General features: G+C 36.8%; 2 protein-coding genes across 2 annotated transcripts; both read right to left on the bottom strand.

The window, feature by feature from the left end:
* Window positions 1-499: 499 nt before the first annotated feature.
* LOC117996980 (protein O-mannosyl-transferase TMTC4-like) lies at window positions 500-15,229 on the bottom strand. The gene is made up of 11 exons (XM_034985134.2): window positions 14,854-15,229; window positions 13,943-14,327; window positions 12,893-13,135; window positions 11,985-12,190; window positions 11,543-11,717; window positions 5,584-5,792; window positions 4,156-4,263; window positions 3,623-3,764; window positions 3,140-3,254; window positions 2,349-2,537; window positions 500-639 (listed from the first exon to the last, which is right to left on the bottom strand). The coding sequence occupies exons 1-11, from the start codon at window positions 15,072-15,074 to the stop codon at window positions 506-508; spliced, it is 2,127 nt and encodes a 708-aa protein (XP_034841025.1). The 5' UTR covers window positions 15,075-15,229; the 3' UTR covers window positions 500-505.
* A 2,083-nt stretch (window positions 15,230-17,312) lies between these two features.
* Window positions 17,313-23,800, bottom strand: IntS14 (integrator complex subunit 14). The gene is made up of 10 exons (XM_034985135.2): window positions 23,496-23,800; window positions 23,246-23,400; window positions 22,823-22,958; window positions 22,260-22,372; window positions 21,247-21,439; window positions 20,521-20,621; window positions 19,914-20,018; window positions 19,046-19,232; window positions 17,959-18,107; window positions 17,313-17,573 (listed from the first exon to the last, which is right to left on the bottom strand). Exons 1-10 carry the CDS (start codon window positions 23,680-23,682, stop codon window positions 17,337-17,339), a joined length of 1,563 nt encoding a protein of 520 aa, XP_034841026.1. The 5' UTR covers window positions 23,683-23,800; the 3' UTR covers window positions 17,313-17,336.
* Between the last annotated feature and the right edge of the window lie 3,326 nt (window positions 23,801-27,126).

Here is a 27,126-nt window from a genome sequence, read left to right as displayed (position 1 = left end):
AATGCGTGTATAGCGCGCACTGCAGTTTTTCGTACACTTCTTCCGCAAAAAATATTCTGTGAACTATAGAACTAAATCGACAGCACGACCGTGCTAATGCAGTGGGGTAGTAATTAGCCCCGGCCGAAGCGGCTTGTTCCCATATCCACTTAAGGGGTGTATATTCAGAAACGTTTCTGTCTATCGGCATATAGGTACCTAATTATTATTTTTTAGTGCAGGGTGGGTAAACTTTTCTAAGTATACACTTAAAATCTTAGTGCGCGTTAACCATTTTGATACACCAAACCCTGAGATGTTTACCTCTTTCATTTGTATGGGATTACGTAACAGAGAGAGCGCTATACTAACATCATTCTGCGGATAGAGTTACAGTGCGGCTGTTTTCGGGTGGATAAACGAAATAAGCCATGCCATGCCATGTTATAGACAGTTGTCTGTCTATATATCTATACATTGTAATGAAGTTATTTTTGTAGGAAAATAAAATAATCTGCAGAAAGTTTTATATTTTTATTTTCAGTTTTTTCAAGTTTTGAAGATTTTTAATTGCACTAGGAAATTTTGGGTCTATTTCAAGAGCCATTTTATACATTTGGTTTGCTAAATCAATTTTTTTCCAGCGGTGGTATAATACTCCTGTCAACAGAAAGAAAATACAGCTGCTCGAATGCGGGAAAACTTCATCAATCATGATTACGATCGTAATTGGGTATTTTACTACTTTTGAAATTGATAAATATAATTACTTTATTATAAACTAGGATATAGGAAAATAATGACGTACGCTGAAAAAAATATTAAAATCCAACAAAGATTTACAAAGTTACATTCATTTTAATTTTGGAGTAGGAGGTGCCTTTCTCGCAAAACGAAAATTTGTATGAAACCGCACGAAGCTACTATGGCATTTGTCAAAATGACGTCATAATTCTATATTGCTATCTCTGTCTAATCAGAAATATTTAAATGCTTATAACTTTTTTATTATTTGATCGATTCAATTAGTTTTCTCAGTTTACGTCATTATTTTTATCCTAGTTTATAATCCATACTAATATTATAAATGCGAAAGTGTGTCTGTCTGTCTGTCTGCTCTAGCTTTTCACAGCCCAACCGTTTAACCGATTTTGATGAAATTTGGTACAGAGTTAGCTTATATCCCGGGGAAGGACATAGGCTACTTTTTATCCTGGAAAATTAAAGAGTTCCCGCGGGATTTTAAAAAACGTAAATCCACGCGGACGAAGTCGCGGGCATCATCTAGTAAAGTAATAAAAAAATTGGAGTCAAATACCCAATTGTTTTAAAGCTGTAAATTTTAAAGCTGTACCACACATTACCAGTTAGACCTAGTTAGGTTATCCCGGCGCCTCTAATACGTGAGTAGTAAAGTCAAAAGACCTACCTACTTGAGGTCTTTTGACCTACACCTATAAGTGCAACGCACACCCGTAAAGCCTAGGCGCGACGTTTCTTTATATATTCTAACAATAAAACTAAGAGTTATTTGGTGTGCGCTTTGACTTAACAGCGGCGGCTCTCGGTAAGCCTAAATAGGTGTGCTCAAGGCGAAAAAATTCGAGGAAAAAAAATCCAACGAGGAAATTTCCTGGATCAGTTCTTTAAAAGCCTTATAAATGGCACTGTGTATGCCTTTTCAAGGAAGTAGGATTAGTCCTAATAATCCTAATCCTAATAATATTATAAATGTGAAAGTGTGGATGTTTGTTACTCAATCACGCAAAAACGGCTGAATGGATTTGGTTGAAATTTGGAATGGAGATACATTATAATCAGCTAGTAATAAACCCCCAATCCATCCAAACCACCAAGAGTGTCAATTTTCAAGGTGTTTTAGTGCAAGTCCAACTCGCGCACCAAGGGTTCCGTACTACAGTAGTTTTTTGACATTTTGCATGATAAATCAATAACTATTATGCATAAAAATAAATAAAAATCAGTTTTAGAATGTACAGGTAAAGCTCTTTTATAATATGATACCCCACTTGGTATAGTTATCTTACTTTGAAAGTTGAAAATACTAATTATTTCTTCATGACCGCATTTTTTTGTGATTTAACCACAAATTCACGGTTTCAAAAGTTGTCGTGTCGTTGTCTTGTCGTTGCCGTATCGTTGCCTTGTCATAGTCGTATTCCCCTGAAGAGATTGTGCTCTTTACCTCTACACTCCATAATCTGATGCTTAGACGGCTTTATTTCATACGTATTTACCCTGATTTGTTCCTAGTTCCTTAGACGGGCATGAACAGCGCCATCGCATCTAAGAGGCTATAACGAACTGACTCTCAGGAAAAGTTCCTCAATGTTTTAACTATGCCATACCAAGATTTGCATAATGGATAGCTTGTACACGTTCTTTGAATAAACTGATCGCCTGAAGGAAATACTTCTCCGCTGTTGTGTATTGCTCGTGTTTGCCATAAATATTAGCAATCGCGAAATAGATGGATGCACTGTCTGGCAGTTCTGCGAGAGCTTTCGGTATTATTTGAAGAGCTTTCTCAATTTGACCTGAAAAATTACAAACCAAATGTTAAATGAATTAGTATTAAAGACACCCAATAGTTTACAATATATAAATTCATTTGAAGTTCAGAATACTTGAATGTATTGTCCGTTAATAGTAACTTGACGCGGGAGTTATGTTCGTACCATTGCTAATTAGTAATTACACAATAATAAACCCAGGGCCGCCTTAATATATTCGACGCCAGGGTGCGAAAGTTAGTTGTTGTCAACAAAAACGCTATACAATTTTTATGTTTCATTTAGTGAGGCTCATGGTAAATTCATTAAATTCTCTATTGAAACAATCAATGAAGTACAGAGCTAGTCCGGGTCAGTTTTGCTTTTAGTGTGGTAGTTCCATTTATCTGATCTCTAGGCCTCAATATGCAATTTTTTTCCCATTATTTGGTTTACATCTTCATATTATAAAGATCTTTTTTGAAATTTTGTATGTACATTTGTAAAAATATTCGACAAATGTTTTGGTTTTTGCGTTAACTAAAACTAACGTGGTATACGACCTTAAGGCTTCGCGTTTTACTAAAACACTCTAGGGTAAGTCAGACAAGACTGCTTGGAGAAGGTCTGATATCGCATATACCTACCTGTGTTATCCAACAATGCTAGTAAGTTGGTCCAGGCCGAAACATGTTTTGGATTTGAATTTATTGCTTGGTACCAGTTCTCCACTGCCTTATCAGTCCTGTTCATTTCCAAATACTAAAACATAAACCAACCAAAAAATATTTATTTTATTATTTTTCTCCCACTTGCTTGGACTGTTTCATACTGCTAACAAGGTTCTTTAAATGCACCCTAACATAGGGGTATTTTTAGATTTTATTATTTTAAATTCTGAATGAGAATGAAACCTCTTATCAAATGTTTAAAAATATAACAATACTGCGTAGGTATAGCACAATTTTTAAGTTGTTTAATAAAAATGAGTTCTCATTAGTTACGTTTAGTACACTGCACGAAATTTAGTACAGAAATAGATGCACATTAGACTACTTTTTATCTCAATAATTATTTTTGAACGGACGAAATCGCGTGCTGCAGCTAGTCGTGAATAAACACATAATTACCAAATTGCCCAAATTGTAGAAACAATCTGGATAGTTTTTTCTATAGCGTAGTGCTGTTTTGTAAGCGCTCTGCGATTCGTGGTAACGTCCAGTGTTTGCTAAAACTATTCCAAGATTCATCCACGCCGCGGGGAAGTCTTTTCTGAAAGAATCACATGAAATGGTCTGTCTGTGCGCTGCCTTTTTACGATTCGACCGCTGAATCGATTTTGACGATGCTTGCATTCTGAAGTTGGATATGGGATACTTTTTATCTCGGAAAATCAAAGAGTTCTCACGGGATTTATTAAAGAGCCTAAATCCATGCAGATGAAGTCGCGGCTGGTACTATAATATTTTAGAGGGTGTTTGTTCTTAGGTAAATTCTGTACAATTCAATCGTTGAACCAATAATCTAATTTAGTTACTTCGCTATCGCGGGCGAATGCATCATGTATGCTAAAGTTTAAAGGTGACAATTCAACATTCTAAGAATACTGTTTTATTTTCCCACTAGGATAATTATATTTCGAGAAAATCAATTATTGACTTACTTGTAATAAATCGCCTTTCTTAAATATGATTCCGCTTCAGAGTAATACTTTTTATTTTTTAATAAATTCGCTAAATTATTCATTGCTTGGTAGTATTCTGGATACAGTCTGAAAAATAAATGGATAGTTTTTTGATGGATGAAAGCGTTTTTTTGGTGGCGTGTACAAACCCTTCTCATTCTGAGAAGGGTGGTAACCTACTCAGTAGTGGGACGGGATGGGTTGAAATGGATGGAATTGTAAACTGATATGTGTGAGTATATAATCGAGTGTAGGTATGTACGTTGACTGTGATTATATGGATGTACAATAGGCTAGTTGACACTTTTTTTAAGTAGGTCTTAAATGGTAAATATTTGTCCTATTAGATCAAAAAAATTAACACTATATTTTTTTGCGCCCTAAAAACCGTAAAACTTTAATTTAAAAATATATTTTTCTTAGACCGGTGAAAACACTGTCGGCCATGTTTGGCCGATAGATTATCTGTGCTCTGACGTCATGCATTTGTAAACAACAGCATAACCTACCAACGTTTAATAAACATGACTTCTATACTAGTTTACATGAAAAATATAGTAATTATCGTTATTGTATCATCCGAGAATGTAAAAACGCATCGATAAAGACCACAGGAAAGTTGTGGATTAGAGTGCCCAGTGAAATAAATATACGTAACACGCGAAGACTTGCTTAAAGGGATCCTATATTACTAACGACTGCAACCCAAATTTATTTTTGCAAAGATCACTTTGTTGTAAGTCTTACTTAATAACTTATTCAATTTATAAAGAGAAAACGATAATTTTTTACGTTTACTATGAGTTTTTAGAAATATATAAAAACTAGCTTATGCTCGTGACTTCGCCCGCGTGGACTTCATAAATTTCAAACCCCCATTTAACCCACTCAGGGGTGGAATTTCAAAAAATCCTTTCCTAGTGGATACCTTCTCTTTACCTACAAAGAACACACCCACCAAATTTCATGTATCTAGAACCAGCTGTTTAGATGTTTAGGCTGTGCGTTGATATATAAGTTAGTCAGGAGGACTTGAAATTTTATATATATGGATACTACGTTAGTCAATAGGGATGACATTTGTTTGTTTATATATTTAATGACGTCACATCATGGCTGACAGCGTTTTCTGAGTTTCAAATAAAAATAAAAACTGTATTTTTTAAAATTGGATTTATATATCCATCCTGCGCTTTTAATAATTGTTATTGATATATTTCGTTGTCTTAAGCAAAATACTATAATAAATAATCATTTATTGGACGAAATTAGATATGAGTCAAGTAGCCTATTATATGAGCGTTTGAATGTAAATCAGAGGCCCTCAGAGGTCGTGCGTGGGTCGGATCGGAGTGCGCAGTGCGTACCTGTGTATGTGTGTGTATTTATGTATATAGCAATATTCACCTAAGAGCTTCTTTATATTCATCCATAGCCCAACTCGAATTTTGTTTAGCATCTGCGACTTTTGCCACGTTGTAGTGTACTTTAGCATTTAGCGGACAAACAGAAAGAGCACTTGTAAAGAGGTTGTATTCGCTCTGCCAGTCGTATGCTCTTCGCCAGCTTTTAATTGCGTAGATTAATACTATGCAGAAGAAAATACCAATAGCTATCTAAAAAACAATATTTAGAGAATTTAGTGTTGTAGTATCCCTAATATATGTCGGAGAACAGGAGGATGGCTGATAATTATTATTCATCTTTAGCCGACATCAGAAGGTAGTAATTAATAGGTAGGTACTTTAATCCATGTTCTTTACAAAAAGTTCTCAGTAACGTATCGCACATGGAAACCATCAACGTAACACAACCAGATCACCCTAACCTAACCCTACCTATGGTCGCCTCCAACCACCCCTCACAGCGACCCCTCACCTCACTCTAAACTAGCTAACCTAAGCTAAACACCACATCGTGTGATTAGGGCGCAATTGCTATTGCAACCTCTCAATCAAGTCACGACCTACTCCGTTATCTAATCATCTCAAGGTAATCAATCACAACTTCATGAACGCTCTTAAAAGGATCATTGCATCGACTCTCTTACGATCTAAACCAGATCTTATAATTGACTTCTCATTACTAATTCAGAATATCGCAATAGCTCTACCTTCTCCACTCTGTGCACATCTGCATACAGAACACCATAGCATCGTGCGCCACACGCGCCACGACTACTATCCACCCAAATAAGCGATCACAACAGAAACCAGGTAGAATGTAAGCTATTCGATCTCATGGGCAACTCATTGTCTAATCCATTTCAACATTACACGAGAGTCATCAATGATTCTTTACCAACCGGGTTATACGATTCTAAAGCGGGTACCTACTATCAAAGTTAACTTCAAGTTACTATCACACTAAGCTATCACTTCAAACTAATCATTATCTCAACTGCCGGTATATCTCCAATTACACTCTAAATCACTAGCGTCTGCAGAAATAACCTTAACGGATGTCCTTATAATAATCTATCCACTGATGAGCCAAACGTTAACTCACGAATTACTCTAATATTCACCAATAATTAGTATTCCATATTCGTCAAACAACTACACGAACATTATTAATAGTGCTTTGCAGACAAAGTCACCGGATGGCACTAGATGTTACGATTTAACACAATGTACATTAGCATCGAACAATTACTGTTCTAACTATATCACAATCACCGAATTAAATATCACGATTAAGAAACTACCTACCTATCTCAAAGAATAATAATTAGCTAAGCTATAATCTGATACTTAATTAATTTAACGCGAGAGAAAATTGTGAACGACAACAAAATTCGTGCGTGTCAAAGTCCAACTCTGACAACTAAAATAAAGATGGCTACCTTCCGTAGACTAAAACTCATACGTTTCTTTTCACGGAGTCTATAGACAGTAAGAACTCTTTCAATATCGACCCTCCAATACGGCCATTCTGACATGCGACCGTCCTCGGGCGCTAGTATGTATCAAGCACAAACATTTTATAAACGTCAGAACATCCGCTCGTTCATCCTGACAATCAGCACAAGCACACAAACCACATATTCTAAAGCATGCATATCACAACCATTACAAATAAAACAAGCATGACACAACCAAAGCATAGCCCAACTTTATCCATAGTAGCAACTTCTAAAACACACTGCACCATTTGCCATAATAGACTCACCGCTCATAATTATGTCTCATAAAACCCGAACTCCAGCAGTACCCCGCTACTGATCCTATCACCTGTTCCAAACACCCACCACACTATACACCAAGCTAACTCCCCTCAGCTGAAACGGCCACGCCGCCGTCCATCCATCATCGGAACAGCCACCTCGCCGTTTATCATCTAAATGGCCACCTCGCCTTTTAGACAACTCCCTTTTTTTCAAAACAGCCACCTCGCCGTTTATTATCTAAATGGCCACCTCGCCTTTTAGATAACCCCCTTTTTTTCAAAACAGCCACCTCGCCGTTTATCATCTAAATGGCCACCTCGCCGTTTAGACAACCCATTTTTATAAATCAAATATTCTTTAACGTCGCAATAGCACTTTTCCAAAAGCAATTCACTAAGCTCTTCCTTATACACATCCAAACTCATCCTTTTGAGGTCAATCGGCAGCTTATTGTTCATTTTTTTTTTACAGCCATAGCGCAAACGCTTTTCATGCATGTACCACTGTGACATTCTGAAATGCATAGCTCGTTCGTGCATCCAACCGACCCACTCATCCTTACCTCATAATCTCGTTGGAAATATTTTTGACATCTCCTAATAAATACGCCCATATCCTCTATGCATCACAGTGGAAGGACCCCCATTTTTTTTATAACGGCATACAGCAATCGAACAGACCCATAACACAGACAGTCTTTATGCACTTCCTTTGAAGTCGAAATGCCCTTTTAGCATCAACGTAATTACCCTACAATGTCAATCCATACGACAACACGGATGATACACATCCGTGGGATGCACCCAAAGCCGCATTCAATTATATCATCTGCACCAGACGTCCCCACGCATACACAAATTCGTCCAATTCAGCACACACACCTAATGTGCACCCTCAAATTAGAGTTCCTGTCGCAAATTATTCCCAAAAACTTTAACTCATCAACCCTCTCCATCGTCGCATGATCATGAACTGCATCATTTTAGTTTTATTTAAGCGCACTTCCAAGTCATTATTACTAATTCAATTAATTATCCTCCAAAGCGCCGTTCAATTCCCATTCCTACATTCCTTCAACATTATTCTATCATCTGCAAACAATACACAACGAACAGTGGTCGCTATCGTAATGTCACCAATACAAGTTACAAAAAAAAAACAAATATTCCGGCGAATTTAAAAACCTCCTCCGTTTTTGAAGTCAGTTCAAACGGAAGGATTCTAATACACCACACATACCATACAGTCTGAGGTACCCCTCGCTTATCACATTCCAGTGGAGATCCGTACACCCTTTGGTATTATTTTTCATTCTAGCAATCCCAGCGCACATTTTCGGTCCATTCAAATACGACTCTATCCATTCATAAGCTCTTCTTTCAACACAATATCCATCTAATTTATCCAATAATATTTTATCATTCACAAAGTCAAAAGCCTTAGTCACATCCTGAAAAATAATAGCAATAGGTACCCTGTTATTCAGGCTATCATTATCTATTCCACTTAAACAGAAACAATCCTCAACAGTGGAGCTGTCATTGCAAAAACCAAATCGTTCATCCACGAGCACACCATTGGCATCGAATTTTTTTTTGAGACGTTTCACCATTACCTTTCCAATCATTCCCGCTAATATTGGCACCAATGTTATAGTACGGTGCCACATCAATCGCCTTTTTTTTTAACACGGGCTACAGGAATGGTAACTATAGAAATTTTTAAGTTGCCTAGCAACCCCTAAAACCCCTTATTCAAACGACTGATTCACTATGTCTGCAAATACACTGCATAGGCGAATAGCGCACTCCTCTACAGAGCCAGTCCTCATCTCATCTTAGCCCAGCTTCAGTGTCACTCGGTGACTCTATTATACCAAAAATCCCTTCAGTCAACCATACCGTTTTATTATTACAATTATCCATTTTCACCTTCTTAAAGGGTAAACACAGCACATAGAAAAGTTATACAACATCATGAAAGGAATCAAATGCCTCGCCGACGCTTTCCGAATATTCGAAAATGTAAGGGACTAGATAAATTTCATGAATAAAATTATTTCGTATTATCCCCGTTGTAGTCCCTCCCATATTAAGACCATGCAGACCTATATCGCACTTTTTTTTCAACCCTTACTGCCAATGCCCAAGTAGCATCATGATCTGAGAGTGCTAGATAGTCAATCTCAGCAGCTGAAAACATCAGACCACTAGCTATTAAATTAGATGACAACCGTGCTGGGACATCACACTCCCAATGCTATAACCATTTAGTAAGGAAACCAAGTAGTTTGGAACCCTCGTAGCCTTAGCTCCAAGCTTACACAATTCACCATCACCACCATACCACATAACTCCAACAACTGACAGTCAAAATTGTAAATTAACTAAACTTAACTATTTTGAATAAATGATTCGAGTTTTGAGTTTAACTCCATTAAATCACGGCCACTTTCACCACTCCTTAGCGCATCTCTACACAAAATAATCCTTCTTTCTTTCTCTTTTTATTCAAAACACACAAAAGTAAATCAAGCTTTTCAAGAAAGACCACGTGTGGGTATTAAAATTGAAAACATGTCTTGCACAAATAAATAAAAAAAAAAAAAAAAAAAATCTTGTAACTTTTTTTTTTTTTTTTTTTTTTAAACAAAGCTAGTGTTGCAATGATTTTCGAAAATGTGGGCATAAATCGTGTATCCCACTTCTGATGTCGGAGAACAGGAGGATGGCTGATAATTATTATTCATCTTTAGCCGACATCAGAAGGTAGTAATTAATAGGTAGGTACTTTAATCCATGTTCTTTACAAAAAGTTCTCAGTAACGTATCGCACATGGAAACCATCAACGTAACACAACCAGATCACCCTAACCTAACCCTACCTATGGTCGCCTCCAACCACCCCTCACAGCGACCCCTCACCTCACTCTAAACTAGCTAACCTAAGCTAAACACCACATCGTGTGATTAGGGCGCAATTGCTATTGCAACCTCTCAATCAAGTCACGACCTACTCCGTTATCTAATCATCTCAAGGTAATCAATCACAACTTCATGAACGCTCTTAAAAGGATCATTGCATCGACTCTCTTACGATCTAAACCAGATCTTATAATTGACTTCTCATTACTAATTCAGAATATCGCAATAGCTCTACCTTCTCCACTCTGTGCACATCTGCATACAGAACACCATAGCATCGTGCGCCACACGCGCCACGACTACTATCCACCCAAATAAGCGATCACAACAGAAACCAGGTAGAATGTAAGCTATTCGATCTCATGGGCAACTCATTGTCTAATCCATTTCAACATTACACGAGAGTCATCAATGATTCTTTACCAACCGGGTTATACGATTCTAAAGCGGGTACCTACTATCAAAGTTAACTTCAAGTTACTATCACACTAAGCTATCACTTCAAACTAATCATTATCTCAACTGCCGGTATATCTCCAATTACACTCTAAATCACTAGCGTCTGCAGAAATAACCTTAACGGATGTCCTTATAATAATCTATCCACTGATGAGCCAAACGTTAACTCACGAATTACTCTAATATTCACCAATAATTAGTATTCCATATTCGTCAAACAACTACACGAACATTATTAATAGTGCTTTGCAGACAAAGTCACCGGATGGCACTAGATGTTACGATTTAACACAATGTACATTAGCATCGAACAATTACTGTTCTAACTATATCACAATCACCGAATTAAATATCACGATTAAGAAACTACCTACCTATCTCAAAGAATAATAATTAGCTAAGCTATAATCTGATACTTAATTAATTTAACGCGAGAGAAAATTGTGAACGACAACAAAATTCGTGCGTGTCAAAGTCCAACTCTGACAACTAAAATAAAGATGGCTACCTTCCGTAGACTAAAACTCATACGTTTCTTTTCACGGAGTCTATAGACAGTAAGAACTCTTTCAATATCGACCCTCCAATATATATATTATTATACCTACCACACTATTGTATCACTACCCATATTATAAACTAGTAGGGCGCGTGGGATGTATAGAGCGCACTTTGACTTTGCTTAGACTTAAGATTGAGTTAATGTGAGAGATATAGCTCTGTCTCGTTTTAACTCTGTCTTAAGTCTAAACTAACGCAGAGTGCGCTCTATAGATCTCACCCTAAGCCATTTAGTCAGAAAAGTGATAATTACCTTTTGGAATTGTCTTTTACGTTGTAATATTTTTTCAAATCCAATAGCAATAAGTAAACAATATCCTATAGATGGAATGTATAAAATTCTTTCAGCAATCACAAATCCCACTGGATAGATAATATTTGTTGCTGGTAGAAAAGGTATTATCATGAGTGATGCAGCCAGTAATATTCTGAAATGAAAAGCCTGGGTCAAAAAGGCTGAATATGGAAACACTATGTTGTATTGTAAACAGAATACTTTGGTATTAATAAACAGACGAGAGAGCCAGGGTTCAGTCTGGCAGTCTGATGCGCCGACCCACAGGGTACACGCCGTGTTCATATAAGTCAGTGAATAAAAAGTTCAGTAATCATTTATTATTCCTACGCCACCTAACCCAGTATACGTCGGGCAGCAGAGCCTCAGCAGGCATATTGACACCCTTACCCTTACTTACCCTTTCCTTGATCGTTCATATTTTCGACTACTCACTGCTTTTACAAACAAGAATATGTACAGGTACATGACAAATATAAACAATATCCTAAAGTCAAGCGCATTGTTGATGAGAGGTATAGATCCCATTGACCAATCGTAACACAGCCACTGTGGCCATATAAGCAGCACAATATTTAAAAAATAAATATAATTGTAGGTTGCAATCTGAAACAATCGTCACAAAAGCATCAGTGATCAAATCAGAAATGAGGAGATCCATAGGAGAACTAGAGCTCAACAGGTTGCTAAGCTGAAGTGGCAATGGGCAGGGCACATACCGATAGAGGTTGGGGTCTCAAGGTGCTGGAATGGCGACCTAGCTTTGGAAGACCGCATTCAGAAGACAAAACATAAACATATTTGTTCGTTCAGGATTTAGTTGAAACTTTGTAATTGATGTTGCGTAAGACCTAAAAATGATGATGACGATGAAAAGTGATAGCCCTAAAAATGGTTAAGATGTCGGCCTTTTATTCGGGAGGTCGGGAGTTCGATCTTGGTTATGCACCTCTAACTTTTCAGAGTGATATGCATTTTGAGCAATTAAATTATCACTTCCTGTGATTGTGAAGGAAAACATCGTGAGGAAACCTGCATGCCTTAGAGTTCTCCATAATATTCTTAATGGTGTGCGAAGTCTGCCAATCCTCACTTGGCCAGTGTGGTGGACTATGGTCAAACACTTCTCATTCTGAGAGGAGACCCATGCTCAAGTAGTGAGCTGATGATGGGTTGAGCCTGGAGAATGATATAAATTAGTTTTTAGCCTGGAAAATCAAAGAGTTCCCATGGGATTTTTAAAATTAAATCCACGCGGACGAAGTCGCGGGCATCATCTAGTAATTAATACAATGCAGTTTTCCATACCTTAGTAAAGAGATTATCACTAAATGCTGCAGGGTTATCAGAAGGTTTAAACTCTGGTGTAGTCCCTGCCATAACTGCCCATCTTGCATAGAGAAAAAATATTGCAAATAAAGTCATTATGGTTACTCTATAAATGCATTTTACATCCACATGTATACTTTTTAGTATATCTGTTTTGTTCTTCAGTCTTTTAAGTTTTCTCATTCTAAAATGGAGGATTGCATCATATATGCAACATACTCCCTGAAAATTGATACCTATTTATTTTGTTTTAATTCGTCAATTTATAATTGACATACTATTGTTTTCTTGTGAATTTGTCCTTCAATCAGCAACAGAGCAACAGAGCTTGCCATCAGGTCTGATTGTAGCCTCGCACTAGTCAATAAATAAATAAAAAACAAGGATGTAGTTAAAAACTCTGAGACACAGTCTACTTTTTCTACAGACTCCTGGCAGTCTGCAGACATCTGTGTCTCCAGGACACTTAGCACAGGACACAGGCTTAAGGTTGTATTGTGTTTAGTCCACAGTGACCTGATAGAGCTCACAGTAGAAGCCATAGGTTTCTTAGGAGAATCTATGCATTCTAGTGAGAGCTTTATCAGGGCACTGTAGGCTTAGCACTAGCACCTCAGAGGCTACCCTTCTTATTGAAGGATTAGACCAGCACTTTCCGGTGGTTTAATCCTGGCGAGTTCTTCCAGCGGTTGAGTATAAAATATACATACATTTGTGCAAGTAAAGATAACACTTACCATAATGGTCACACCTAGCACCTCAGAGGCTACCCTTCTTATTGAAGGATTAGACCAGCGCTTTCCGGTGGTTTAATCCTGGCGAGTTCTTCCAGCGGTTGAGTATAAAATATACATACATTTGTGCAAGTAAAGATAACACTTACCATAATGGTCACACCTAGCACCTCAGAGGCTACCCTTCTTATTGAAGGATTAGACCAGCGCTTTCCGGTGGTTTAATCCTGGCGAGTTCTTCCAGCGGTTGAGTATAAAATATACATACATTTGTGCAAGTAAAGATAACACTTACCATAATGGTCACACCATTTTCTTTGAACAGCATAGATAATCCCGCTAATATTACAGCCATAAATAAATAAATATTAAATACATTCTTATTTTTCATTGATATATCATAAATTAGGAATGATAAAAGGAACGTCATAGCTGCTAGAAGGTCTGCTCTTCCGACAATACCAGATGCAGCCTCAACATGCACAGGATGTACTGAGAACAGCAGAGATGCTAAAAAAGGCACATCTACTGCATTGTTCTCTTCATTCTTCCTTTTTACTTTTGCCCATATGCAATTATAAGATTTCCATAGTAATATACAGCATACTGCATGACAAATTAAGTTTGTAACTTTAAATTGAGTTGCTGATAGTTCTTGGTTATTTAAAACATAGTTTAGTCTGAAAATTGAAACTAAAATTACTTATTATCAGTATAGGTAGGTATGTTTTCAGATATTGTACTGGTTTTACAGATATTGTATTGTTTTTTGTCATTAGATTTGATAGAGGAATGGTTTTCAATCTTTCATGTCTTACACAACACTACTAGTTAGTTAGGTAGGAATCACATCTTCAAACAGTTCTTTATATTAAAAACTAGCTTATCTTCTGTTGTGTGGACTATACAAATTTTAAACCCCTATTTTAACCCATTAGGGGCTGAATTTTAAAAAATCCTTTCTTAGCGGACATCTACATCATAATAGCTATCTGCATGCCGAATTTCAGCCCGATCCGTTCAGTAGTTTGAGCTGTGCGTTGATAGATCAGTTAGTGAGTCAGTTTTTCCTTTTACGCTTACTTAAATAACTTTTTTACGCTAGTACAATAATGTAAATACTCCTCCAAGTTGCTGCTTTATATTATGTGTTTCAGACTGAGGTCTGCACTGCTTTGTACAGAAAAAAACTACAAATAAGTATACCTAAAAGTAAGTATTGTCAAAGGCCGGTAAGACTTGTGACTGTGGTTGCTCGTAATGCTTGTACCCCAAAAGTCGTCTCTAAAACTATCCAACCAAGACCCGGAGGTAACATCCTTGTTCTTCAGAATAGCTTCTGAATCGTCAAAAACAAAATATCCCTGTAAAGTAAATAAGAAAGGTGCAAGCGATACTATCACGATAAAAAGCGGTTTAAAATACATCGTGTAACTTTGTCTGGATAGATGTTACGGCACAGTAAAGTCTAAGTCGTGTTTTAGTTTGCACATGATCACTTTCAATATGTTTAATTCATTACAAACTTATTTTATAAAATATAATCACTTTCGTTAATATCTCTATTATTTACTATACTATTTACTCCACAGATATAGATAATCTATGGATATGATTTACTCTGACAGTTTCAACTATCCTATATGTTATTGGTCTGTGGTTTCAACAGACGTAGTGTGGTGGTTACATACTCTTTGGTTTCAACTTTCACCATTTGTATGTTGGCATTATTTCCGGTCAATGTAATGCGTAGAGCCGTAGATAGAATAATAGGTAGATTTAAGTACTGTGTAACCGCGTAATTAGGCTACTTGACTCATATCTAATTTCGTCCAATAAATGATTATTTATTATAGTATTTTGCTTAAGAAAACGAAATATATCAATAACAATTATTAAAAACGCAGGATGGATATATAAATCCAATTTAAAAAAATACAGTTTTTATTTTTATTTGAAACGCAGAAAACGCTGTCAGCCATGATGTGACGTCATTAAATATGTAAACAAAGAAATGTCATCCCTATGTCACGCGGGGACTAACGTAGTATCCATATATATAAAATTTAAAGTCCTGACTAACTTATATATCAACGCACAGCCTAAACATCTAAACAGCTGGTCCTAGATACATGAAATTTTGTGCGTGTGTTCTTTGTTGGTAAAGAGAAGGTATCCACTAGGAAAAGATTTTTTGAAATTCCACCCCTGAGTGGTTTAATGGAGGTTTGAAATTTATGAAGTCCACGCGGGTGAAGTCACGAGCATAAGCTAGTTTTTATATATTTCTAAAAACTCATAGTAAACGTAAAAAAATATCGTTTTCTCTTTATAAATTGAATAAGTTATTAAGTAAGACTTACAACAAAGTGATCTTTGCAAAAATAAATTTGGGTTGAAGTCGTTAGTCATATAGGATCCCTTTAAGCAAGTCTTCGCGTGTTACGTATATTTATTTCACTGGGCACTCTAATCCACAACTTTCCTGTGGTCTTTATCGATGCGTTTTTACATTCTCGGATGATACAATAACGATATTTACTATATTTTTCATGTAAACTAGTATAGAAGTCATGTTTATTAAACTTTGGGAGGTTATGCTGTTGTTTACAAATGCATGACGTCAGAGCACAGATAATCTATCGGTCAAACATGGCCGACAGTGTTTTCAGCTGTCTAAGAAAAATATATTTTTAAATTAAAGTTTTACGGTTTTTAGGGCGCAAAAAATATAGTGTTAATTTTTTTGATCTAACAGGACAAATATTAACCATTTAAGACCAACTTAAAAAAAGTGTCAACTAGCCTAACCGATCAACAATATTTGTATTAAACGTTTTTAATGTGAAAACAAGTAAATAACTCATGAGAAATACAATTACGCCACGAATTCTCAAAGTTTGTTTTGCAACTTCTTGTATGTATTTAAAAAAAACCAGTTACACGATAAGGGATAAAAAAATTGGTTAGCTGCGTCTCTGTTTATCACATTAATAACTTTATCTGTGGTCTCTTTTTAGTGCGAATGAAAAAGCAAACGTTCCTGCATCTACCTTTATTAGTCTACGATGTAATGGGTCAAGTTAGATACCAAACCATAGAGTTAAAGATTTGGTGTGCCTATCCCAGCTTTACCTGCACAAGAGGAACTTTCTTCATGCCTTCAAAGAAACATATTAGATTTTTTGTTAGAAAGCCGAGTGAGATATTTAGCGTTTTTAGCTTTAGGTTTTTAGAAACCTGAAACTCTACGGGAAACGTGTCACCTGTTGTTTTACAAATTCACCATACATACTATGATGCAGCTTGCATTTAGGTTTTTAAAAATCCCGTGGGAACTTATTTTTGGGGATTAAAGTAGCATCCTCCTTTTCCCATTTTCTTAGAAGGGCTTTTGGAAATACACCCTGGAAATTTCCTCATTATGGCAGTAACTAGTAAAGGTGTTTATGTAGACTCGTATTATAGGTGTTGCATAAGCAAAGCTGGAAATTTCCTCATTATGGCAGTAACTAGTAACGGTGTTTAGGTAACTCGTTTTATAGGTATTGCATAAGTAAAGCTTCTTGAAGAATGCATGAAAAAATATACAGAAGTTTCTGGGATTAGCATGAACAGATAGACAAACTCGGCGGAGGGAGTCTGTTTTAAAATAACTAGTGATAAACACTTTAAAATTATATTTTTAATTAATGAGACATAGAAGTAACAGTAAAACTAGTAGCAAGAGGCTGTAAGGTGTGCTTGATATCGAGGGCTGTTCTCGGGTCCCTGAGCGCGGCGGCGGCGTGCGCGAGCTGCAGCGCGCACTCGGGCGGCGCGGACGACGGCAGCACGCTGCACTCCCGCTCCAACGCGCTGCCCACGCATGTGAGCAGCTCGGAGAAGCCGAGGGAGATGGCTGCTCGCCGTAGACGATTCAGCTCCTAGTTGAAAAAATAAGTCATCAGGGACGGTTACCGTTACTTAAATTTTTAGCGTTAAAACTATCAAAACATTCCGTTATTTTACGTTATATAGGTAACGTTAGTCGTTAATAGAGCGTTATACCAATATGATAGCTTTATATTTTTAACGGTAAATGCGCGAAGAGCGAAGATGCTACTTTGTACACAGCATCGCTAGATTGAGAGAGGTGTATAATTACCGGTATAAGTATCGTTACTATTACCGGTATCGTTATTTTTGTCACAAAATGTTATGTGAAATAACTGTCACGAACAGAATACAGAGGAGCAGATAATTACGGTTGTGGGACTTATATCATACCCGAACGACTGATCTGACTGATCGAACGAATGATAGACACACCTTGTACAGATGTTGTGTCTTGTCAGGCAGCTTCCGCGCATGGCGCAGCACTTTCTGCACGTCAGCGAGTAGGGCATGCGGCCGCGCCCACGCGCAGCCCGACCCGCCGCCGCTGTATGACCGCCACGAGCGCACCGGGAACGACTCCGCTACAAAAAAACAAGTTAGTTGCAGAAAATAAACAACGCTGTAGACCGATATAGCGTGCAGTGTACACGGTACATAACCAGCACAAGTTGAGGCATTCGCGCGGATATAACCATGTACAGTGTAACCTTATACACGACACGGCGATGACTTGCGCATGGGCCCGAAAATGCAGCCACACTACTTGTGTACAAATGTACAAACTCATACACTGGCGGTTATCATGAGTTTAATACGCCATCAAATATAACAGTATCCAATACATGTACATGTTACCGGCAAGCTGAGATTGAGTGAGTAAGTAAATGAGGACTTTTGCAGCAGGAAAATTACTAATCTCATGAGAAAGAAGAAAGAAGAAGAATGGTAAACGATAGATTACACAGTTTACACTATGCCAAAACAAACCCAGTATTTCATGGAATGGCTAGGTTTCATATAGAGTGGCTGAATTACACACACTGTCGGTAACATCTTCACACTCTGGGCTGGTTTCCGCACTTAAACGTTTCCGTCTGTTGTGCGTGCATTGCCCCTCCCCGCCAAGTCTTCACTCCAGCCATCTAAGCTCGCTCCAGAAGCCTAGTAGACCGCCCAGGTTGCCGAGGGGTATACAATACTAGCTGTGATAGCCTAGTGGCGTGGACGTCCGCCTTCTAATCGGAGTTCGGGGGTTCGATCCCGGGCACGCGTCTCTAACTTCCGGAGTTATGTGCATTTTAATCAATTAAATATCACTTGCTTTACTGGTGAAGAAAAACATCGTGAGGAAACCTGCATGCCTGAGAGTTCTCCATAATGTTCTCAAAGGTGTATGAAGTCTACCAATCCGCACATGGCCTGCGTGGTAGACTATGCCCAAAACCTTTCTCACTCTGAGAGGAGACCCGTGCTCTGTAGTAAACCAGCGATGGGTTAATCATGATGATACAATACTAACTAGATGTTCCACTCTCGTCAGCCGGTCCGAGTTGGTCCAGCGGTCCGAGCCAAGGCGCGGCCGAGGCTCCGGGTCTCAGGATGCTTAGCAACAAGCAAGACCGGCGAGCGCGCGACGCCTCGCACCAGGCGGATATGGTGCCCCACCAATCGGAGCTTAGCTGGACTATCGCGGCCATTCCCTCCACCTGTACAAGTTGCCACTCAAACTTACAAATCTATATTTGAATAGTTACAGTCAAGTTCTTTTTAATCGCGTAGTAAAAAACATTAGTATCTTTCAGAGAAGAAGCATACAAAACGAATACCTGGTTGAGGTCGTTGTAGCAAACTCAACCAGGTAACTATTTGTCTTGTATTCACCATTTCACTATGACTTTAAATAAGGTTGCTGTAAATTATAGGAATATGTGTACTAAAGTCATCTGCATATTATTACCTATGTGTAAATGGAAGATACTGATGAGTTTGCCAGATTCTAGAGTCCCATACTCTAGAATCTGGCAAACTCCAGATCGAATAGCGGTGGTTGTGAATAAAATGTGGTTTTAAAATTAACTATTCGAAGGTTCTTTAGTTCGCGACAGGTTGAGATGAGGTGGGGGACGCCCCGCATACCCGCCCGTCACCCGCGCTCGCCCGCACAGAGTTAGTCACGTACTATACATACTCTGGTAGGTTAATACCAATAACAGTACAATTTAAAGTTAACAAAATAAATACCTGCAAAATAATTTCGTTAATAATCATAAGATTTAAAATATGAATTCAAATATGATTAATTTATTTTTGATGTAGTAGCAATGTAGAACTGCTGTGTATCATAATATGTAAGAGATGAGTAAATCAATAGGAACGGTTGACAATACCTTAAGTGCTCCATGAAGTAGTACACAGAAGTTGGGTACTTTGCTTGGATCCGACATATTATTATCTTCATCTGTTAAAGTTCCTTCCGTACTAGTACTTCCTTCCTAAAAAATATACAAATAAGCAATCAGCGTTTGTCTGTTTACCTTTTAAACTGCTTGACGGATTTCAATAATCATTTAAGGCATTAATTAATTATTCACACAAGATTTATAATATGTATATTTTACACTTTAATACTCTATCCGCGGAAAGTAGTATAGCGCTCTATGTAATTCCATACGAATGATTGAGACAAAAATCTCATTGGGCGTTAACCATTTTGAGTTACCAATCAATCACGAACATTCATTTAACCAATTTCAAAAAAGGAGGCCCTATTTTCCAACACCACAGGATCACCTATATCGTCTCCTTCGTGTTTTATTCAATAGAATAAGTAAATCCACCCGTGCATAGTCGGGAGAAGCTGGAAAGTAATTTATTATTGAACTAGCTAAACAAACCAATAAACCGACAAACAAACACACTTTCGCATTTATAATATGGGTAGTGATGAGTTATGATAACTTAAGTAAAGCTTATCAATGATTGTACCTATTTTACCTTTGTCGGAGTTTTGGAGCCGTAATTTTCGCGCGACGAAGAATTGCTGCCGCTTTGCGCTTGCGGTATTACTAAATGTTTGCTTATTGCTATTGGTGTACCTGGAAAAACAAAAGTCACGTGTGTTTTCGTAAATACCGAGTTTTCTCCACTGCCATACTTAGCCATGATAATAGATAAGGGACCTAATTACCGGTATTTTATTAGTAGATTTTAGTAACTCTGCAAAAAACTGGTAATTCGTTACTTTTTAACGTTAACGCGATACATTGGTAACTATGCCGCGTAAAAACTAACAAACATACACGTGCGTAAATACATTGCGTGAAAGAGTAACAAACACACACGCACACGTATAGACAAACTTTCGCCTTTATAGTGAGATTACTGTGACAAAAGCCAGGGTAAGCTGAGCATTTTTATTGTCATACAACTATGTATATATAACTATGAGGAAATAAACAAGTACTCCAAAAAACATAAAGTTTGCCTTGCCAAGCATCCAAACCCACTTGCCAACTCACTTCTAGCTGCCCCTAGAGTAAAAAGAATAAAACGAGCTGATGTGCTCGATATCTGATGGACGTGGCAGCAATGGCCAATGGCTCCCTCGTTTCTCAATACCAAATTCAGCACAAAAAATCTGCTTATAGTCCCCCGACTGATTGCAGATGGACATGACATGAATGACAAGGAAAAAAAAAATACAACTCTGTATATTTGTACCTAGATCTTGCTGCTGTAGAAATCCAACAACATGTAGCTGGTTGGACAGAGTATGGCTCGCTACCAGGCCTTCATGCGAGACAGGCTGCGGCGCCGGGAACAGCTGCACCTTCGTCTCCAGCTGCCCACACTTGAGCGAGCACCAGAACTCCTGGTAATGCTGCTCGCAGAGACGTGTCATTGCTGCTACTACCTGACACAAAGAACAGTGGGCAAAATGGTCCTCATTGCAGCCACTTCTTAAACTGGTTTACATCAATAGAATGATTTACGAAGTACAGTTGTTACAAACATAATTGTATACAGTGCGACAAGGCTATCTTGGCGCGTGGCGAAAATCGGAACGAACGTTGCCGTCAAGTGTCCCCTTTGTTCTTGTTTGAATATTCTAAGCCTTTGTTCTCCAACAGTGCCCCCCTGCCAATGTCATTGAAGTGCCAAGAGAGCCTTGTCGCACTGTATCTTACTTATTGAAGAAATTGCAGAAATCGAAAGATCATCATCATGATCAACCCATCGCCGGCTCACTACAGAGCACGGATCTCCTCTCAGTGTGAGAAGGGTTTTGGCCATAGTCTACCAGGCTGGCCAAGTGCGGATTGGCAGACTTCACACACTTTGAGAACATTATGGAGAACTCTCTGGCATGCAATCGAAAGATAATCCATACTTAATATTATAATTAATGTAAAAGTATGTCTGTCTGTCTGATAGCTTTTCACAGCCTATCTATTTATTTGATTTTGAAGTTTGGTACAGAGAGCTTGCATCCCAGGGACATGGGCTTTTTTTTGTCCAGGAAAATCAAAGAGTTCCTAAGAGAATTTTAAAAACCTAAATCCACATGTTGAAGTAGCGGGTATCATCTATTTGGAAAAAAGATAGCTTGCATCTTGGAGACGGAAACAATATACTTTTTATCCAGATATCGAGTTTCTAAAGGAATTTTAAAAACTTAAATCCACATAAACAAAGCTGTGGCATCAACTAGCAAGATAGTAAAAAAAACTTACACCAGATACAGTAAGTTGGTCAGGACAATAGATAGCGCCTCTGCTTAGATTGGCGTTAGAATTGCTTGTTGTATTGCTACCAAGGTCCACAATCTTCTGATACAGTGGCATAGCTAAAAAGTTTTACAAATTAAACTTACAAGACTAGTACGTAATTAAGTACAGTTTAATTGTTTTTCAATAAGCTAAAATTTGGACCAAAAATGGTAAGGTGCTTTATTATTTATAAATAAATAAAATAAAAATAAAAAATGCTTATAAATAGAATGTTATTGAATTTTTCAATTCAAATCTACCACACACTGGTTCAAACTGACGTTTCTAGCCTTTTTTGCTGGTTCTTTCTTCTACATAGGAACTTCCTACCAAGAAGACCCAGCAAAAAAGATTACTCTATTTTATAACTCATTCACTATAATATTATAGTGAAATGAGCTGGTTCTTCTAAGTAGAAAATTCATTCTGAACTAGAGTAGACATATTTGATGATTTGAAAGCACTTGTAAAAATTTATTGGAATCAAAAATCTTTGTTGCTACTCTAAATAGGTGTGTTAGAATTACCATGTTGCAGGCAAGTGTCATGTGGTGCCACTACTGGCAGGACATGTATCTTCGCTGGATAAGTGGGTGGCAGCGGTAGAGCCTGAATGATACGATTCCTTCCAATGGCACCTACTCCACAACTGCCATCAGTAATCTGTTACACAATTACAATATTATCACCCTTTATGGTTTTTGAATAGCATTTCTATGAAACACAATTTTTAGCATGCCAAGAAACCGCACACTTCACACACCTTCGAGAACATTATGGGAAATGTTTTGTTTTTTTAAATACCCCATGTAAGGGTGATGTAGTAAAAAATGCTGCAGCATTTCAGTTCGTATATTGATATGTTACCAGTGAGTATCACAAAGAGGCTTTGACATTCTATTTAATAGAGAAAGGAGCTTTAATTCTAAGTAACATCAATAAGATCTTACCAGGATAATTTGAACTGGAGTTTGGTATCCCCATTCATTCAGGATCAGTTGATTCAATCCATGCAGAGCAGTCTCTATACATGTTTTATCACCCTCCTCTAACTGTGGCAATTTTACTTTTATATTGTCATATTCGCGGGTGAAAGGTACAGCAACTAAAAATAGAATAAGAACAGTGAGTTATGTTCATAAAGATACTTTTGTAATACAAAACCCAAGATTTTTCTGTCACCATGTGCGAGCTGTTTACCTTCGTATACAGAAGAGAAAGTAACTAACGCAACATACTCCAGCTTAGCATGGATACACAGGTAATCTAGAAATGTGTTAATAGCCGCTGAAGCTATTGTAAATCGAGTGTGGCTCTCTGTTGTATCAGTCGTAGGAACAGGTCGAGACATCGACAGTGAAACGTCCAATAAAATCACTGCAGGCATTGCTACTGATTACAGCACATTTATTATAATAATAAGTAAACTGACTGCACAGCATATAAGTAATTTACAATTTTTTAATTTGTTTTGAAAATTGAAATTGGACTTTTGTTTTTTTGGTATTTACTCTGTGTTTTCATTTAGTTATTTTTTTCAATTGGCTTTACGGCTCCGGGTTCTAGATTATGTCTGATGATTCTAACCATAGATTATCTACTATATACTAGAAATAGATGTGCGACTCTAGATTTCTTTTTCAAAGTTACGCGTGTACTCACATCTAGAGGGCACTAAAAGCGCGCTAGGCGTGCGAGAGCGCGAAAATTTAAATGCTATTTAAATGTACTTTACTAGAATATTTTATATTTTTGGAACACGTTTTAAATAAACATTAATAATTCCATTAACGTTTGTTTAAAACATGTTTAAAAATATATATTACAAGACTATGACTCTTTGAGCTACTTAATTATAACTATATTATAGAAAGAAAAAGGTTTTAAGGTTTTGTAAATATTTATTATCATAAATTCGTAACTAGGTAGATACATAAAATACAATAGAATAGAAAACAATACGAAGTGTATGTAAACACTATAAAATACATACCCAAATTCAAGACCCGCAAGATTGTGAAATAATTACTATTCAAATTTAACATTTTCGGTTATTTACTTTTAATAATTTTCAAATTATTACCACAATTGGTGTATTTGTGTAGTCAGAAAACAATAAAATAATTGTTATATGAGCCAAAGATAATTAACATAAAGCTAGCTTTAAGTTTTATTGTAATATTCAAAATAAAAAAAATTAACATAAATTATATTAAATAAAATTCCCTGTAAATAAACTGTAAAATAATAAACATAAATTATACTAAATCAAGTAATCAATAAAACCAATCTACTAGATTGATTTTATTGATGGGAATTTATGTTTACTAGCTTATGCCCACGATTTCGTTCGCGTGGACTACACAAATTTTGAACCCCTGTTTCACACACTTAGAGTTGATCTTTAACAATGAGATTTTAACATATGAGCTTAATAAAATATGTCATACTGCAAATTGCAAAAATATTAACTACAAAACTTTATAGACACTTCAAAACTGACAGAGTTTCATACAAACTTCAAACCCCTATTTTATCCCTTCAGGGGTTGAATTTTGAAAAATCCTTTCTTAGCGGACGCCTACGTTATAATAGCTATCTGCATGCCGAATTTCAGCGTGATCCGTCCAGTAGTTTGAGCTGTGCGTTGATAGATCAGTCAGTCAGTCAGTCAGTCAGTCAGTCACCTTTTCCTTTTATATATAGATTATATTATATTTGACTAGTGCCACAAAGGCAGTAATATTAAAAACATAATTACACAAATTAATCACACAGGATTGGCAAGAGTCTGTGATCAATCTACAATTAACAATTTAATCCCCCATATTTGTTAAAAGGAATACAAAACAATTTACTAAAGAAAACAATTTAGTAAAGACTGCCAAACGGATATAGCTTCTGTTAGATATTGATGCAGAAGATGACTTACGAATGTGCAATAGTTGACAGAAGCTTGAATGATTCCCCTTATCTAAATATATAAAAGGAAAGGGTGACTGACTGACTGACTGACCTATCAACGCACAGCTCAAATTACTGGACGGATCGGGCTGAAATTTGGCATGCAGATAGCTATTTTGAAGTAGGCATCCGCTAAGAAAGGGTTTTTGAAAATTCAACCCCTAAGGGGGTGAAATAGGGGGTTGAAACTTGTGAAGTCCACGCGGACAAAGTCGCGAGCATAAGCTAGTTTTATCAAACGAAGTCTGTAATTCAACTACTGATTTCATTAGATTGCATAAAATAGATTATTTACCTTTATGTGTTTGATAATATCTCAACGCCTGAATTTTTATGCTATCATTTTCAGTATCTGAATTTTTACCTTTTAAAATTTTATTTACATTATTGCACCAGCTGTGAATAATCAATTTGATCACAAAATTTATTATATAATTTTTCAAATTGACTTTGTGTGTATCACATGTTAAAAAATCAAAACTTGTACTCTGATCAACTAATAATTTTATCATTTGACTTTTGCCACTTTTCCCAGGATCATTTTTAACATGCTTTTACTATTTTTATTATATTTCTCACACAATTTGAAAAGTTACGCGAGGGTCGGTAAAGAGATCTCCTTGTGATATCGATAGAATGTATGTATTCATCTGCTTGAGGTGGGGTGGTGTCACACAATTCATTATTGCATTTTATACAAGATTTACACACATTCCTTTTTAGCTTTTTTATGACAAACCCTGTCACATACTTTTTAGTTTCAGAGATTATTAATTTGTCTCCAATTTCTGAACTACTATCTGCCAAATTTTCTATACTTAGATCTGTATCCATTGGCTCATTGCTCATCGGGGGCTCTTTGATGTCATTTTCTATCAAAAGACAATCTAAATTTTGTAACATTTTGTTAGGATCTTCCTCACAGTTAGCCCCTAATGAGTGACTTGAATTTAAATTATTTACAAGTAATGTTTTGTAAATACTTTCAAACTGCTGGCAGGTAGGGTTTGTGTTTCTAGCCCCGTGGCTCCTCACAGAGGAGAAAAAGTTTTCCACAGGATCTTGGTTAAAACAGCGCGTTAACAAACTAGTTACATTATGTTTTTCATTTAGATATAGCCACAATTCTTTCATAACTTTAATATTGTGGATCCAATTTTTAATTGATGGAACCTGTTCATAACGAATACTTACTGTTCCATCTTTTTTTTTTGTTTCCATCTTAAATCGCATTGATTTTAATATTGGCACACTTTCATCCCATAATTTAAAATGGTCAGAGTTCATTTTCAAACAATTTTTATATATTTTATGGGTCTTTTTATAAGACCCTCCATTAAAGGAGTCAAAAAGACGATCAAATAATAGCAGCAAGTCGGCTGTGTCAGCACACTCTTGTGGTAGTAAATTATTTTCTGAAAAAGAAAAAAGATTAAAAATTAAATACTTAAATAAATACTTAAATATATTTTTTTATACATAAATGTCAGGCCACATTTACATGGATTTGTAGCTGATGCTCGCGACTTCACCCGCGTGGATTTAGGTTTCTTAAAATCTATGAACTCTATGATTTTCAGAGAAAAAAGTAGTGTCCTTCCCTAAGAAGTTATTTGTATACCAAACGTCAAAATTGGGTGGGCTGTGGGTCGATTTCATAAAACCGGCATCAATCATTATTACAATCTCAGTTGTTGTGATTGGCTGAATTTGTGCGATTCTTGTTGCAACAATGCATTGTAGCCAATAGTGAGCTGGCGTCAACCATTTATAATATTAGTATGGAGTTGTGGATGTTTTAAAGTTGCACTATCATCACATTACAGATGTAAAATAGCGCCATATATGTTGCTAATAAATAATTATT

Source organism: Maniola hyperantus, chromosome 4 (assembly GCF_902806685.2).
Source record: "Maniola hyperantus chromosome 4, iAphHyp1.2, whole genome shotgun sequence".
NCBI classification, from domain to species: Eukaryota; Metazoa; Arthropoda; class Insecta; order Lepidoptera; family Nymphalidae; genus Maniola; species Maniola hyperantus.
Note: the sequence above shows the minus strand (reverse complement) of the source record. Positions and strands in the feature narration are given on the sequence as shown.